The sequence below is a fragment of the Amphiprion ocellaris genome, chromosome 4, assembly GCF_022539595.1.
Source record: "Amphiprion ocellaris isolate individual 3 ecotype Okinawa chromosome 4, ASM2253959v1, whole genome shotgun sequence".
Classification (NCBI taxonomy): Eukaryota; Metazoa; Chordata; class Actinopteri; family Pomacentridae; genus Amphiprion; species Amphiprion ocellaris.
In genome coordinates this window covers 1,807,410-1,825,327 of record NC_072769.1, presented here as the reverse complement: position 1 = coordinate 1,825,327, position 17,918 = coordinate 1,807,410, and the positions used below count along the sequence as shown (strand labels likewise).

Here is a 17,918-nt window from a genome sequence, read left to right as displayed (position 1 = left end):
TTTGACTCCAACAACACTAACAGACATATCATTTTATAATATTTTAAACATTGTGATGTGTTTGTTTGCAGGAAGAGGTCAGCCCACTACGCTTTGATGACCTCCTTTTGGAACTGGAACCTCTCCATCACAGTCAGTGATTGGATGAAGAACAATTATGAAACCCTGAATCACATTGTGGAACAGTCCTGGAATCCTCAAAGCTTGGGAAACTTCATTTTTTTTTCTTCTTCCTGAAATGCACAAGCAGCTGGGATGGGTGTTCATGACAAAGGAACTGAGAGATGTGGACTAAATGGCACCACAACATGCACATACAGCACTATAGATGTACTTCTTAAAGGTACACATGTATACACTTCTTTTTAATATGTGTAGCATGGCTGTAATCAAGAAATCAGTATGTTTAGGCCTTTGCACATCCATACAAGACACTTGAATAAGGATCTCTCCTGTCGCAAGCTGAACATGTTGTGCTAAAAGTTGAACACTGCTGTTTTGAACACATTAGTCCTCATTAGCTCCTGCTTCTGTGCTGATCATGAGACTCCATACTCCCAGAGTGTGATGCAAACTGGTTCGGATTGGATGACCTGAAGTAGCTTGACCATTATAATGCCTTACTCATACTTTCTCATTCTTTTTGGATTTTGTGTTTACAGTTTTGCATGAAAAATGAGCATATATAAGTTATTGTGAGTACTGCTCAGATGGATAGTGAGTTGTTATTTTCTCAACGGTAGAACTTTTAACTGTTCTCTTGTATGTTGTACATCATCATGATAATTTTGCATTTTTTGGAAATCTGGCTGACTTACACAAGCTTTTTCTTTATAAATCATTTTGCAGGAATGAGAATGCATGTTATTAAGTGACAATACTTGTTCTTTGGATTTTAATATTTTCCCTTTAGGATGTTTTAGCCATTGTTTCTCCTCATAGACTGACTACATCTGAATCGGTGCCTTATGTAACGAATGCGAGGGCGAGTGTACAGGATGTGCAGGAGTATTTCACACTCACACTGACCTCTGGGTCTAGGCACATGGTGTGTGTGTGTGTGTGTGTGTGTGTGTGTGTGTGTGTGTGTGTGTGTCATGACTGTGTGCATGTATAGGTATGAATGCAGTGTGTGTGATTTGACTTGAAGCACAGTTCCATACCAGCAAAAAATAATAACGTTAAATGGATCAGCCTCTCCTAATCACCTACTGTCCTCTTCCACTTCCTTCAACAAACAAAACCAATGACACAAAGTTATTTGCTGCTTCCCTCTTAGTCGTTGACCAATCTTACGACAGTCTGCAATGTCCTAAAGTCTCTCCTCGTCTGCCTCCATCACAAGTGTTGCCTCCCCAGAGTCTGAGCTTCTATCTGGACACCTGACAGCATCTTCATCACTCAGAGGAACAGAGCTCAGTTTGTTGTCTTTTATAGCAACTGTATGTTTATCAATAAAATATTTTAAATGGGATTCTGTCTGTGTTTCCATTGGAGATTACTATAATTAACCCAATGAAACTAAAGGTTGCTGTTAAGTGGATGAATATATTGTCACTTTACAGTAGAATGTCTTTGGAAACACTGGTGAAAGATGTTCTATTCATTGTAATTTTACTAAAATGTAAAAATTTACCTGTAAAAATAATAATCACACAGTTAAAGCTTTTTTCCCTTGACATTTACAGCTGGATTGAACAGTGATAATGTGCAAATACACATAGCTTTGTGTCTGTGGTGATGACAAATTTTTGTTTTTATGAAACGTAAAGTTGCTCATAACTGAATAATTGCGACCAAAGAAATTTTTATGGTTCATAGTGTGATCAAGTGCAACAATGAATATTATACTAGATCTGTAATGACTAATTGTTAGTTATTAAATAAAGGCAAGGCAGCTGCATTTGTATAGCACATTTCACACATGAGGGCAACTCAATATGCTTTACATGAAAACATTAAAAACATTGGAAACATTCAGACAAGAATAAAAAGCGCAATTCAAATAATATAATAAAACAGAAAAGAATAGGAAAATTAGAAATATATTAAAAAATAAAATTACAATTTGCATTTAAAACAACTTAAAATAAGCTATAATAAGAAAGCAGTGGCAAACTTGAGCTGTGATTTAAAAGTGAGGGTTGGAGCAGACCTAAAGCCCAAAAAACTACTCTGATAAGCCATAAATCTGTTTGAATAATCTTTACATAAAAAGTCAAATTTCTCTGATCTTACTTTCTTATTGTTGAATATTTTCTGATTTCTTTCCTTCTCTATGACAATAAACAGAAAATTTTTGAGATGAAAACAAGACATTTGTTATCTTGAGCTTTGGGAAACACTAGCCAACATTTTCTGACATTTTATAGACCAAACAACTAAACAATTAATGCAGAACGTAATCACTAGATTATTCAACAGTGAAAATAATTCATAGTTGCAGGCATATATTATCGGCAATATTGTAATATTGTTTCTCATGTTAGGCTGTATGTGCTTAGTGTGTCTAATCACCTTGTTAAGACTTGAATTGACATGATTTACAGATGGCTTTTATGTATAAAATAAAGAAATCATCTATTCTGCAATAATCCTATGGGCTGTAATCTAAAAAATATAACCTTCATGATTAAATTCAAGTAATTAATAACATTTTAGTTGCAGTTGAAAAGCCCAACCAGGGACGAGAGTTGAAAATTAGCTCAATGCTATACACTATATGTAATACATCAGATGTGTTCTATGTTATTTGCATGGTCCCTGGTCAAATAAATGAATAAATAAAGTTTAGGGACTGCGGTCACTTTTTGGAGGGTAAATAACTGAATGAGTTGAATCGGTCCTTTTTTTAAAAAAAATTAACAGTTAAAAACAACTGGACTGGTTGTAAATTAGTGCACAAAGCAGGTGAAAATAATGAGTCATCCCGATAATCGCTCCATGGATCAGTCTTTTAGAGGTAGGAACCAAAATTCTACAGAGGACGGCGTCAGAAAGAGGGTGGAACCGGAAGTTTACCTGCGCGCTAAACCAGTTACGGAGATAATGTAAGCTAATGTTAGTTTTTTTATCTGCTATTTTAAACGTCAAACGTCGAGACAAATGGATGCAAAAGGACCGTCGCTTTATACAGTATGTACCTGTCGTTTAACGCTAACTGACTGCCGTGTCAGTAGCTTATTTGTTCCATAGACGGTGTGTAGCTGTTAGCCTGGGAGCTAGCTAGAGCTATCGGGTAAAAACATCAAGATGTGACGCTGATTAGGACTCTGCTTCAGTCGTGGAGAAACGATTCTGTTACAAATGATCAGATTAGTAACATGCTAGATTCACCCACACAGAAACTGCACCTCCTGTCAGTTATCTCGTGTTTTTCAGCTGTTTTATGTGGTCATATTTAACTGATTTTGGCTGAACATTAAATATTTCTGGATGTTTTTCGGTCATTAGCACATTAGCATGCATGGCTGTCTAACATGAACTGATCAGCCGACACGCTTTTTTGTCCTCTTTTTCCCTAAATCTATTTCAGTCAGTTCTTTGTTTTTATTTAAGACGTTTTCAATCAGTCATCGCCGAAATGTGACGCTTTTACACGATTTTAAGATACACAGCTTTGGAAATAATTATTAGAGGACCTGTTGTTTTCTTTACAAAGAAAGCAACAGATTGTTGTATTTATTTAATTTTTTTTACAAAGACATGCAAAACATATTATAATAATAAAAAGTTTACCTGCTCACTGGTATATTGTAAATATACAGTAAACTAATATTTGAAATATGGTGCTTAAAACTATTCTTTTAATCCTAAATTAACTCGAGATGGCCAGAAGCACTTTTGAGTAACCATTAGTTTGTTTATAGATTCAAGAGCTTCATTTTTCACAAACGCAATTCTACAGAGCATAATGTGTAGTGAAATGTATTGAGCATATAATATAGTATATATACAGTTTAAGCCACAGATAATCCAAACTAAATTATCACTCACACAATGCCAAAAAAAGAATTGTGATGTGATGATGAGAACATGACTATATTAATAAAGAAGGATATAGTGAGGAAGCCTGCTGTATGAAACTCCATTGTTCACGTTGAGAAATGAATCATCCCAAAAGCACTAGAAAGAAACCAGAGAAGCACATTTAAACAGGTTGTGTTTTTTTTTTTGACAAAAAACAAATATATAAATCCCAATTAATAAGGTGGAAAGTTATACTATAGCTTGTCCTAAACGAGACTGCATAAATGAAATTCTTAACCATCTTTTTGTTAATTTGTAATTGTGTGCTCATTTTAGCAGGCAGGCCCCTCAGTAGATATGACGCGCAGCATGGACGAAGACTCTTTGGTGGATGGACCACTGATCTCTGCTGACGCCCTCCACTCTGCCATCAGAAGAGAGTTTCAACCTGTTCCAACACAGTACCATGCTGGCGCGCTGTCTGTACTTCATGTATGATACACAGAGATTCACACATGCACACCCTGTATTCATAGAACGATCGGCTGAATTAAAAGATAAGCCTCTGAAAAGACAATCAAGTTTTTAAACTGATTCTACACAAATATCTTTATGGGGATTATTTTTATTTTAGTTTGATATCATGATATCAAGTTGTTGTTTTTTATTCTATGTTTGTTCAACCCACTGAATTTGTCAATCACTAGAGAATTAACACACAAGTGGCTTTTTAAGGAAAATTGTCACACATTTTATTCCTCCAGCTTCTCCACTGTGAGGAGTTGCAGCTTTTGTCTGGTTTATATTATTGTAAATTTAATACTTTGGCGGTTTGGAATGCTGGTTGGACAAAACAAAACATCTAAAGACCTCGCCTTAGTGGAGACTGTTTCTTTTTGTAGTATGACAAAAAACAGACAATACAACAAAGTAAGTGCCACAACAGGCCCTTTTTAGGAATAATCCGAGTTATGCAGCACATTTAGATGCATTTGTCCCATCTGTGCTGTTGTAATAGTCAAGTCCTGGTCTGTACTAAAGTCACCGGATACATTGGTCTCACTTCCTCTGCTTTCTTTCTCTTTTAAGGTCCTGTATGTTGTGTTGTCGATATGTGTGGGAGTGCTGTGTGTGTTGAAATTGGGTCAAGAGGAGGTGTGTCTGAACATTTTGCGCAACGTCAAAGGAGACAGTGCCATTGTGTTCGGGAAGGTGGGCCTATGGGTGCTGGTGCTGTTGTTCACCGGCTGCGTGCAGCACCACCACAATCGAGTCCGGAGCCGAGGATACCTGCGATTCTACAGACAGACGCAGGGACTGAAACACCTGCCACTCACCATACACTCTGCAGGTACGACTGTAGCTGTCGGGCTGCTATAAATCCAGTCACTGCTCATGTACATGTCAGTGTTGTCCACAAGGTGGCAGCAATGCTAAAGCATAAACGTGTGTTTGTTTTTCTGTGTGTTAATAGGAAATGTTCTGCTGCTGGTCCTTCTGGTTGCCCAGTTATCTCAGAATGTCCGCACCTACTTGATGCTCGTTGTTCTGGGGTTGGAGCTCTTGGTGACAGTGCCATGCCTCATCTATTACCAGGGTAAACTGAGCTCAGTCATCACTTTGTATATTCACTCACACTGTCTCGCTCTAGAATGTAAGATGGGTTCTTTTGTAAGACTGCAGACCTAGAGGAGGTTTAAAAGGGTTAGTATATAACGTCATAGTTTGGACTTTTCATATGATTGGTTGTCTGAAAAGGAGCAACAGTGGTGACAACAGCGGCTTTCTAAAAGGTTCAGAAATTGTCAACTGGAGCGACCACACAAAAAAGACAAAATGCTCTGAAAAAAGACACTGGGTGCTGCGGTTTTTCACTAGACCCCCTTTTCGACCGGGGTGGAGCCCGTTCGGAGTTGGAGCCGGCGCCCGACTTGGCGCCGGTTTTTTGTGTTTCGACCACCGGAGCTGCGGCTCCGGGCTCCAAAAACTGGGGCCGTTTCGGGCACCAACTCGTTGCTGGGCCAGAGGTGGCCAGAGTTGAGAGCCGAGCATGTCACGGGCAGAGGGCGGGGTGACATCTAAAAACATCTAAAAAGATAAACGTAGATATGATCATCAACTTATTGCGCGTGTTTAACCGCTAAGTAATCAATGCAAGCGTAGTCGAAGCTAAGTAGCTAAGCTAACGCTTGCACGTTTACTGTTAAGTATCCAAACGTCTTTGATAATTACCTTTCTTCTCAAACGTGATCGCCGGGCATTGGAACGGCGACGCCGATGAGTAACCCCTAACAGAAGGTTTTGCTGTTCAGCGATGGCGAGACACACTAGCAAAGCCATGAACACCACTCCAATGAAGCCCTCCATTGTTGTTGTGTGGGTTTCCGTACAGCGTGAACGCTGTTGAACGGCAACGTACGCAGTACGTACACACGTTTTGTGGTGGCGCAATGACGCAGCTCCAACTTTGCTCCTTGAGTGGAAACACAAACCCGTTCTGGGGCGGCACGAGATTTGAACCAAAAAAGCACTGGCTCTCAACTTTGAACCAACCTAGCACCTGGTGCTCTTTGGTCGAAAAGGGGCTTAGGTGGCTACATTCGCACTGAATCAACTGAAAAAAGGCATTAGAATAAACACTATACTGACACTTTGCTTAACCGAGCAGCATTCTAAATACATCAGCAGCAAAAATGTAGCAGCGAATGCATATTTTTTTGCAGTGAGGAGTAAAGACATTGGTTTCTGTGTCTGCATATTGAAGGAGGACCTTAGGAACACCCAGTTCCTAATTGTAAACTTTATTTACTAAAAGACAGCAAATGTACACCAATAAAGTCTGTGTTGACTTTAATCACATAATGCTTTGTACAGATGGAGGTAATTTGACAAAAGCTGAGGCCCAGTCTTTACAGGTATCTTGTGAAAGTTTATTTCTGTCACATTCCCAAGCTACCAGGCAATTTGTGACTTGTGATGTAATGAAACTTTTTCCAGGCAACTTATGTTTACTTCTGAATATATTTTTTACTTGCAGCATCACTGATCCTCACTCAGCTTTCTTGTGGTCAGTAACTGTAATATCAGCTGTTTCATATGGAGAGACACACCCTGTAGATTACATTACACACAAACACACACTCTACCCCCCACTCTCTATGTGAGCAACATTTACATCACAAAACCTGCCCTGCCCTTTTCAGCCTCGACAGCATGACAATTGACCATTCAGCTCTCTGTCCACCCTCCTTCCGTCTCCCTCTCTCTGCTGATCTGCTGATTGACTTCTGATACAAACACCATACAAACTTTGGTGGATGACACTCATCTATGTGTTCAGTGTCTGTTCTCTCTGTTAAAGTTGAATTCAGTTTTACTTCATACCGTATGAACCAGTGATTGAGCTGCCACAAAGTCTGTTTGTATTAGTAGTTATTTTTTCCTCAAATATTTGTGCGAACAAGTCAGCAAAAAATTAGATCATTAATTTGCCAATTAATTTGATGAAATATTTTCGTGTTTTTGTCATAAAATATTTCTGGATTCAGTTTCACAGTAAAGTGCCTGAAACAGACATTAAAATTTGTTCACAGAGTATGAATTATTTGTTGAAAAAAGCGTGTAAAATGTAACCCATCACAGTTACTCATGTAATACATACAATATCAGCCAGTGAAGACATTTTTAATTCACCTCAACATGCTCTCCACACATAAAACCCTCACACACTGAGCAGCCAGTCAGACCAGTGTGTTCTCATTAGTTGGGGTCTATCAAATTAAAAATCACTGCTGTCTTTGGAGGGTTTTTGCAGAACAGACCCGTTTGGCTCAGATTTATTTATATTAACAACCTTTTCTCTCTACATTTGAACTGCAAATTAGGCTTATATGAGCTAAACAATGTATCATTTTGATGAGTGTTTTTACTTTCACTATCAGAAGTTTGGACAACTTCTCATTCAGTGTTTTTTATTGAATTATTTTGAACATTGTAGATTAATACTGAAGACATCAAAACTATAAAAGAATACACATGGAATTATGTTGCAAACAAAAAGTGTTAATCTTCAATATCAATCTACAATGTAGAAAATAATACAAATAAATGAAAAGCATGGTGTGTCCAAACTTTTGACTGGTAGTGCATTTATTTTACAAAAACTTTTTTAATAACATGTATAGCATTTCCTGTTCCCACAGGTGATACCAACACTGGAAAAAAACGGTGGCTCAACATACTCTAGATATTTGCTTCCTAGTTTTTAATCTGCTTCCATCATTGTCTCCTACCTGCTCTGTGTAAACACTGCCTGCAATTCAACCAAAAAATGCCTGAATTTAACACGTGACTGTTGGTCACAGCTGAGTCACTAATTAGTTCACAGCTGCACTGAGGAGCAGAACTTTTAGATATATATTTTCAACATCTGGTTTGAGAAAACATTTCATTTTTGGTAATCTTTTCAACAAGACATGTAGAATAAAGGGAATTTAATAAAATAGATTGGATTTTGACAAATAACCCGGGCACACAGATGAGCAGTTGTAAGACTGTGGAAAAGCAAAAAATCTGATGATTCTTTCAGGTTTTTTTTTTTCTTTTGCTGTTTTTCTGTTTCTATGATGAACAGTACAATTTTCAATCTATTTCAGAAGATAACCTACCTTCTAAAACCACTGGCAGGTTTTGGAGTCTAGAGGGTTAACTTGCGTCCACTTTAACCTCAGTTAACATGTTTTGGGGCAATCTGTGGGATGAAGTGTTTCATTGTTGGCATTTTATGTGACAAACCTGACTTGCTTTTATTACTCCGCAAAGGAAGGCGTCGGAGTTATGTGATGATTGCCGTTGGTTTGTCCGTCTGTCTGTCTGTTCGCAACATTACTCGAAAATGGACAAAAGGATTTGGATGAACTTTTCAGGGAAGGTCAGAAATAACACAAGGACCACCTGATTAGATTTTGGCAGTGATGGGGCTTATAGTCTGGATCCACGGATTTGTTAAAGATTTCTGTATCATTGCAAGATAGCGTCACTGTAACTATGACAAGTGACACTACGTCAGCTGCCTTCTGACGGTCACATGATTGCGATCCTACTACAAATCCACCGCTGTGGACCACAATATTTTTTTAAAGATTTCATCTGTCAGAAATCATACGACTGAGCAGCCTTGGCAGAGTACTGCGCTCTCTGAGTGCTTTTCTTGTTTGTTTATGTTTTTAAATTTGGACAGCACTGTTGTTTACAGCACTTCAACAGTCAAAAATGTCCAATGTTGCCTCAAATGTTTGGTCAAGGCCAACAGATGAACCTTCCTCCCAGTGTGTAAAGGAAAACCGCTATTAAAGATGCCCAATCAGAGGATACTGATATTGAAGAATCTTGATTGAAAGGAAATCCATATTAAAGGTGTGTTTGGCAGCCGAAGGGCGCAGATGTGAGATGGAGATACCACAGTAGAGAAGATAAGACGCATTAGGATTTAGCCTAGCCAAAGGGTCGCCCTCGGCCCCCTCCGCCAGTAAACACATTGTCCTTGTGTTTACAGTGGCGGTGATGCAGCGTGTGAGGGGGGTATCGCTGTTCGCCCATCGCATTCCTGCTCAGATCAGTGCAGTCAGCCACGACTCAAACCGAGCGACGCCTCAACTCAGGCACACACACTTAGACCGATGCAGAGCAAAGGTGACAAATCAAGGAGAGAAAATGAAAAGTCTCCTCTTAGAGGAGATGCGGAGGCAGAGATGTAATGCCTGCAGCTATGAAGTCCATACAGGAAGGCCTCGTTCACCTCCTCTTTGAAGTGCGTGCCGATTGTAGCTGTGTGTTTCTGCCTTTCTCATTTTAACATGAATACACTCTCCCCTATAGACCTCCATGCACATCAAAGCCACGCCGCGGCCTTCAAAGGCTTAACTTTGAATACATCTCTCTCTTTTCTGGCTGACCAGAACTCAGTGTAAGCACTGCAGGGCACAGGGTTAACACACACAAACACACATCAACTGTGGGTGAAGTTAAAAGAAGATACAGAATCATACCGTATCGCTGATCATAAATACGTTGTTGTTGTCATTTATGCTTGTTTCATGCCTGTTGTTCAGTGAAAGGTGAATATTGGACATTTCACCGCAGCATCTCTAGTAAAACTTGAAGAATTACTCGCTCCATTTAGTAATGTTTGCCAAATGCGTAACCTGTAATTCAAACTTATTTAGACATGACAACCATAATATCAATGTGACCGTTTTGTAGCAGCGTAGAACCAGGTGAGCGATAAGAAATAATATAAATGTGTTTATTGAATCTGAAGTTCATAAATGTGAACATCGTGGGTGGTTTGCTTGCAATAAAATTGCTGCTGTTATTGCTGTGATATTTCCACACTGAAGAGTGAAAAAAATTGTCAGCAACAGTCTGGTTTACAATTGTCACATTTGTTTTCTTTATTTACTCCCTTTCTACTCCATGTTTTCATTTTAAATCGCATACCTGTTACTGTAACATTTACAATTAGTTTCCACATGACTCCGACTTTTTAAGACCCGTAAAACAGACTTTTGGCAGCGTTGCAGACACTGTTTTACACAAACACTTTTGGCCGACTGACTGATTACAAGTTTGTAGACACCTGTGATGCTAATTAGAGGACACACCTTGATTGAACATGTCCCTATGGTCACATTATTTTCAGTCTTTTCTAGGGGTACCATCATTTTTGTCCAGGCCTGTTTCATGAGTTTATTTTTAAAAATAATTCTGTTAAACCATGGTTCAAAAGCAATGTCTGATTTTCATTGGTTAATTTTCATAGAATTTTTATTTATTATAACTTTTGTCAGATTCAAATTATTTCTGTGACCATTGTTGGTTTTTCTTTCATTAACCGAGGGGTACCAACTATTTTGTCCACGTGTGTAGATGTAGAAAACCTGCCACTAAAGGAAAAACTACTGACTTACTTACTGAAACTTAGCAGTAACTGTAGGTTTACTGACTGAACCTGCAACACAGCTGTTATAGAAAAATGTAAATGCAATCAATGATGCGAACGTAGGCAGATATATAGATCACAGTTGTGGTATCTAATATGAAACGAAGCCAAAGCAAGGTTATTTTTGCAGCCTGAAAGCTGCGCTGTAGGTTGCAACCCTTTGTAAATGTCGTAGATTTTCTTTATTGCATCCGAAGAGAATTTTCAGGTGCAGACTTAGTCATAATACGTTATGTTCAGTTCTTTGAACAATAAAGACCTTTTCGAGTCTATATCCTTCAGAATTTCTATGTTTTGATTATTGTTAAACATTGCCTGTAAGTCTGAGCTGCATTTTCTCCTTAACACAAGCCCTCCATCCACACAGTTTGATGAGCACAGTTTATTTCCCACTAGACTCGACTAGACTCGACTTAAATTCTACTTTACAATCCTTTCATGGTGTAAATTTCACCTAAGAGGTCGCTCAACTAGCTCTTCTCCTTCATCTTTTGGTTCCCTATTCAGTCCTGAGTATCAGTCTGTGTGCTCGCTGGGATCAATTTCCTTCCAGCTCTTTGATTTCAGTACCGGCAGTAGAAAGTTGTTGAGCACTGTATGTGATCCCATTAACTTTTAGCGCCTCTGCAGCTCCAGAGCTATCACCTGGAAATGTGCACTTCTGGATGAGTGATTGAAGCCTCTCAGATGTGAGCTAACCAAGTCTGAGCTCAGTCTGTGCAGCCGTGAGAGGGTCTCTAACGGCAACGTGTGAAATGTGTCGCTTCCTTTACACTCCCCATCCATCCATCCATCCATCCATCCATCCATCCATCCATCCATCCATCCATCCATCCATCGTAACTTTTGTTTACAAGTTAATCTATTGACATATCAATCAATGTCTAAACATTTTAAGACAATAAAAAGAAAAAAAACGCATCTACCAAGAACAAACAATGGCAGAAACAAAATCCAATCAAGCATACAATGGTGGAAAAAAGTTTTTGGACACAATTAAAATTGTATGCAAATGACATTTTTTTGTTTATTGTTTACACGAAAAACGAACAAAACAAAATTTTACCAAAATGACCCAATAGTCAAAATTTCTTTTTTTTATGGAACCAATCATTTTTCAGTTTTTCGTGGCTTTTTTAGGATTTGTTTAGTATTTTGGCTGTGATTGTACTAAAAGAAATTGGACTGGAAGACCTAAGAATGATTCTTCATGCAATATTTCACACATGTATGGAGTGTCTGAAAAGTTTTTTCACCACTGTATAGAGACTTTTGTTAAAATAAGCCTCTGTTATAATCTTATCAACATGAAGCACGAAGTATTTAAGAGAAACACCAAGTTTTTGTCATCACATAATAGAAGTAAATGACTTTATTTTGTGGAAAGTTTAACTCCCTCTGAGGATAGTTACTGCTGAATATCTATAAAATACATAAACATAAATTATACAAGCGTCTGCTGTATTTAAATGCCCTCAGCTCTAATATAATCGGCAAACTCTAAGAAGGTTTTAAATTGCAGTTTACCTGTGAAAGGTTTCTTTTTAATTGAAAGTTTAAGCAGTTTTCATAAATGTATTGTCATTCAATGATGTAATAACAGCTTTATAGCTTCCAAATCCATTCAGTCACTGGTGCATAAAATACTAATTGATGCAGTTTCGTTTATTAATTCATTGCTGATTATTTTGCAGTTTTGATGTTCAATGTACATTTTTTCCTGAATAAAATGCCTGCAAAGCAGTGCACAGTGCGGCAACAGTGTCAGCGATTTAAAATAGAATAGAAAGCTTTTATTGACAATAAACAAAGTGCAACAAAAATTTTATGAGCCGCTCTCTAAGTGTGCCAACAATATACACTAAAAACAATTGTAAAACTCTGTAAAAACAGAATTGTAGTAGCAACAGAAACATGTAGTGTAAACTGAAAATGTGAATTCCTAATATACAAGAAAATCAAAGTTATTTTCAGTGGAAATGGTTTTGTCTTACCATCCTGAGAATAATTGTAAATATTTGACAGTAATTTGCTGATCTGCTTCATTATTTTCTGTGACAAACAGCTTTAAGACAAAGACTCATCGCTTTTTGTCTTTTTACCTTCTGTTCTTCTCTTCACCACTTAATTTCTATGCCTTTCAGGAATGTCTCTGTCTCTCTCTCACACATACTTGCTTTCTGTTGCTTTATTTACACACACACACACACACACACACACACACACACGCACACACGCACACACAGATTTAGTGCCTCATTATGCAGGAATGTGCAGTATTTCTATGGACTGTGTGTGAGTGGATGCTGAGATGCTGCACTGTAGCAGAGTAAAGAGAACGCTTTTTAGAACCTCCCTGACAATTTCCTCTGGCTAATGACACTCCAGTCTTATCAATACTCAGCCTGCTCCTCCCTCTGCCCTTCCTCACACACTCGCTCAGCATCTACACACACACACACACATCGTCACACATCGTGGCCTTATCTCAATTCCAACAGCTGCAACGTGCTTTCTGGTTCTGGCTCCTCTTACTGCTACTGTGCCCATCCCGGCCACACCTCGCTGCTAGCCCCGCCCCCTGTGTAAAGGTGTATGTTTAGGGTGTTAGAATTAGAGGGTTGAGTGCAGGATATGGCAGCCTATAAGGCCTAAGTGCAGGATATAACAGCCAATGTGTGTTTAGGAGAGGGAGAGGGATGGAAAACAATAAAAAAAACAAATGTGTGCAGTTTCTCACCTGAGTGATTAACATCTGTGGAAAGCTCTCACTGCTCAATAATATCTGTGGCTCTTTATGTGCTACAGAAAACCTGAAACATTTGATGATTCCAACACAAAATGAAGTTTCTGTTTGTGTTTCCAGTCAAGGTGATGCAGTTCAACAGAGCGCGAGCTGCACCAGATGTGAGCCAAGAAGAGATTTCACACAACTACGGCTTCACGAGCGTCCCGACCGAGACCGGCTTCAGGTACGCAAAGGCACATACAGCCTGTCTTTAGAAGTGTATATCTATGTTTCTTCACTGCAAACATCTGAATTGAATGACTTTAACAAAGGCTTCAGCAGCATGACATGAAATAGCTATCGAGATAATAAATGTAAATTATGGTCTGAGTTTTGGAAAAAGATTTGTACTCTTAGTTACTAGTTCTGTTTTCACATTGCACCCTGTTTGCTTATAATACTGTGTTTTGTTGTAAATGCCACCAATTTGCACCTTATTATAGCCACTAACAATTTTTTTCACGTTTCTGTAAATACCAGCCTTTTTAGGCACCTTATTGACAAGCATAATTTGCATGCCAATGGCATGTGTGAGCTACTGGATACCCTGAATTTCCCCAAGGCGATGAATAAAGTATTTATCTGGTATTTAGCTGATTAGTCTATTTAAATAGCACAGAACGGACAGCTAGCAGACCGTGAGGATATATTCACTGACTTAGACAAAAATTTGATTGGATTTTAATCACTGACTGTACCATTAATTATTCTCTCTCTAATGCACAAGATTAAAATCCGTTCAGTAACATTGAGCATTCAGTGATGTGGATCTGATGATGGAAAATATATCAGAACACAACAAAATCACTGTACTGATACCCAGTAAAAAGTTTAATACATGCAGCATCAACCCAGCATCATTGAGCTGTAGAAAATGGCAGCAAAATTCTCTCTATATACACTACCATTCAGAAATACAGTCAAGACATTGTGGTAAATGACTATTCCAGCTGATTTTTAATGGAATATCTCCATAGAGGTACAGAGGAACATTTCTAGCAACCATCACTCCTGTGTTCTAATGCTACATTGTGTTAGCTAATGGTGTTGAAAGGCTCATTGATGATTAGAAAACCCTTGTGCAGTTATGTTAGCACATGGATAAAAGTGTGAGTTTTCATGGAAAACACAAAATTGTCTGGGTGACCCCAGACTTTTGAACAGTCGTGTATATCTTGTCTACCATTTCTATCTACATTCAGTTAAAAGTGTGACTGACGGCATTCTGTCAGGGGATTCAGTGGTGAGAAGTTGCTCAGGAACCTTCGTGCGCTGTACACTGGGAAAATGCTATTTAAAAATCCATCACTGTGGCAGCCTGTGAAACAGAAATGAGACCTCTTTCTGATGCATCACGTCTCCCTTTTTGTTTAGCAGCAACCCAGGATTGTACAAATATTGTAGTTCTAGTCAGAATGGAGCTGTGTTGTTCGAATAGAGTCATTATGGAACACTGATGTAATGGACAGCTGTGTTTAGAGGCTTAGTTAAAGGATAACTAAAATCTGACTGTATTAAATATTTAAAAACAAAATATACAATGCACTTATCTGGTTTTCTTCTCCAGCCAACTTTTGGATCTCCGAACACATTCACAGCTGTTGAAGATGTAAATATTTTAAAAGAAACTGTTTGTTTTTGGAAACTACACTCAAGCAGGAGTTAACTGTATATGTTGGAGCTTATTTTAAAGACACCTGGTGAAAATCAAGTTATTTTTTGACTATATTCACGTCCAGATGGTGTTGGGTTTTTTTGTATTCCAAAGACTCATCACAAGAAATACTCAGTCAATACCATGGCTGAATATTTTGTCGTTGAAACACAGATTCAGATGCCTTATGTAACAAACGTTGGGAACCAATTCTGTCTACTTGAATGGAGGGGTTTGTGTATCATTGTTCATCTTCAGAATCAGTTTGTGACTTCAACATGTATGACTGAATTACTTCAGTATTACAAGCTGCCATTGTAGAGTAGTCTAACAGTGTTTTAGCAGAGTTGTACGAGTTCCAGCAGCAGAATAGTGACTCTAGAAAGAGGCAGGGACTTTAATGGAGTCGGACATTCTAAAACAAGTACTTTAGTTACTCTAGGGGTCAAACATTTGGAAGCAACTTCAAGTTACTGTTCTCAATGTCTTTCTTAAAAAGGTAAACATAATAAAAAACAGTGTGAATTCTATGAATTTTAGGATTTACTTCCTGCATGATCAGACTTCACTTTAACTGATATGCACCATTTTCCCCTTATTTACCTTTAAGTATACATTGACGTTACCAGACAATTGTTGAATAAATGTTAACCAAAGAAAAGAAGGGCTTAGTTTTAGAGTTTTACAAGAGTCACAACTTCAGTTTAAAAGTTAAAAAAACACACAGTTTGCATTATTCACTTTAGATGTTTGGCTTTTGAGATTTTGCATACAAAAATCCTAATAAATCTAAACTAACTGTGTCCATATCTCTATAACTACCACAGAAATGTCTAGAAAAAAACAAGAGTACAGATACAAATACCTGATAATTACAGTAAAAATGTATTCTGATGAGTGACCCTTTTTATAATAATCATGTTTATTTTGTTGCAAAGTACACCAATGAAGCTCTGATCTTTTTTTGTATAAATTGTGTCTTGCTTCCAAATTTTTGGCCTGTTCAATTCAATTTATCTTTATTGTCCCCTGAGGGAAATTTGCTTTGCAGGTGGGTAAAACAACAAACACAAAACATAGCAACACAACTCCAAACACAATCACTATCACAAAGTTGTAGTGTATATCTAGACCACTTTAAGGAAGGAGGGGATTATTTTGATGGAAAAATCATTGAAATGCATTAGTTTTTAGGTGTTAATCAGTATGCTAGTCAAAATTTACAGCAGCATGGCTTTGAATTTGGGATTCCTGTGCTAGTATTAAAGAAGAAATGCGTTTTTAACTGTTTTTAGACACCACTTAGCAGTACTTAGTATAATTAATACTGCTTGAGATCACCAGTGTTGTTTTTTAGCAGCCTTTTCCTCATAGTCTCTCTCTAGTCATTGATTAAACCCATTGATTTCTCTAAAATGTGCACCTCTCTCCATCCACTCCAAACCACTCTGCTACTCAAGCACAGAGCTCACCTCCAACTTTGCCTAAACACTGACAAACGTCTCTTCACTACACAATGAAAAGTTGTAATATTGAAATAATTGAGGCACACATGTGGACCTCAAACTGGATTCTGAAGATTCTAGTGAACCAGAAACTCCCATCCTGCAAGTTAACAGGATTGGCTTCTCGTATTTGATACTTATGAAACACAGAAAAGCACAATCCATGTTTTTGAGACTTTCACCAGCACACTGCAGTTTAAGGTGAAAATATTCAAAGCATCGTATAGAAGGTTTTATCGCAGGAAGCCCTTTAAACAATCACACGAATCCAGCGGTGTTACAAATTCCACGTGTGAAAATGCTCATGCGCTGTTTTTTGCGTCACAGAGGCAGCTCCAGTCTGGAGGAGGTGGTGGAGAAGCAGGCCGACCTGATCGAGTACCTGAAACAGCACAACACGTCGCTGAGCAAGAGGCTGCTCAATCTCACCGCTCAGCACTAACCGCAGTCGGGCCGAGAACCAACCGCAGCACGGTGGAGGAATTTTAACGCTGCGAGTAAAAATCTGAGGCTTTAGAAGAGAAGCTGTAGGAAACACTGGATAAAAGACTCAAGTAAGCAATCGCACCTGTACGCACAGACTGAGACGGGAGGCTGTGAGGCTTCCTCCTGCACGGATTAGGTGGGAGGAGGTGAACTGGGAGCGGAGGACAGTTAAAAAGGCAAAGTGGGAGGCGGAGAGGAGGAGTCGTGGGTCACAGATCAGAGGTTAGGGGTTTTATCACCGGGTTACGACCCCCGGTGACCCGTCTACGTTGCTGCTTTTGTTCCTGCCAGAGGGACGGAACAGTAAAATAGTTTTAGAGATCATGTGCACTGAGGAGGGAGAGGTTTACCACTTACCGGGGTCAAACGAGAAAGAGAGACACTGGAAAAAGAGGCTGTAAAATGTTTGTTCAAGGCTATTTTATCTGTGAGTGTGTGTGTCCGTGATTTACCAATTTTTCACTCAATGGGTTTGTGTATTTGTGATCAGATTCCAATAAATCTTTACTGTTCTTA

General features: G+C 38.5%; 2 protein-coding genes across 10 annotated transcripts in view; both read left to right on the top strand.

The window, feature by feature from the left end:
* The window catches only part of LOC111583011 (LIM and calponin homology domains-containing protein 1-like), a 31,991-nt gene extending 30,517 nt beyond the window's left edge, over positions 1–1,474 (top strand). For all 7 annotated transcript variants that reach the window (XM_055009736.1, XM_055009733.1, XM_055009734.1 and 4 more), the window contains one exon: positions 72–1,474. Coding sequence is in view for 1 of the 7 variants with exons in the window: in XM_035958005.2 (XP_035813898.2) it covers positions 72–97 (26 nt within the window). In the remaining 6 variants the exon portion in view is untranslated. The remainder of the gene's footprint in view (positions 1–71) is intronic.
* Positions 1,475–2,952: 1,478 nt separating this feature from the next.
* tmem192 (transmembrane protein 192) lies at positions 2,953–17,918 on the top strand. 3 transcript variants are annotated; one of them, XM_023291919.3, is made up of 6 exons: positions 2,953–3,050; positions 4,306–4,461; positions 5,059–5,320; positions 5,444–5,566; positions 13,836–13,941; positions 17,244–17,918. In XM_023291919.3, the coding sequence occupies exons 2-6, from the start codon at positions 4,327–4,329 to the stop codon at positions 17,356–17,358; spliced, it is 741 nt and encodes a 246-aa protein (XP_023147687.1). In that variant the 5' UTR covers positions 2,953–3,050; positions 4,306–4,326; the 3' UTR covers positions 17,359–17,918. The 3 variants fall into 3 exon arrangements, with proteins under 3 accessions (XP_023147687.1, XP_023147686.1, XP_023147685.1); XM_023291918.3 differs by having other exon boundaries at positions 2,998–3,135; positions 4,309–4,461; XM_023291917.3 differs by having other exon boundaries at positions 2,998–3,135.

Bases quoted from the DNA above. Each gene is read 5' to 3' on its own strand.
- tmem192 (XM_023291917.3), top strand. From the start codon at position 3,106: ATGGATGCAAAAGGACCGTCGCTTTATACA. The intron at 5,321-5,443 runs GTACGACTGTAG...GTGTGTTAATAG, and splicing joins ACTCACCATACACTCTGCAG to GAAATGTTCTGCTGCTGGTC. The intron at 5,567-13,835 runs GTAAACTGAGCT...TTGTGTTTCCAG, and splicing joins ATGCCTCATCTATTACCAGG to TCAAGGTGATGCAGTTCAAC.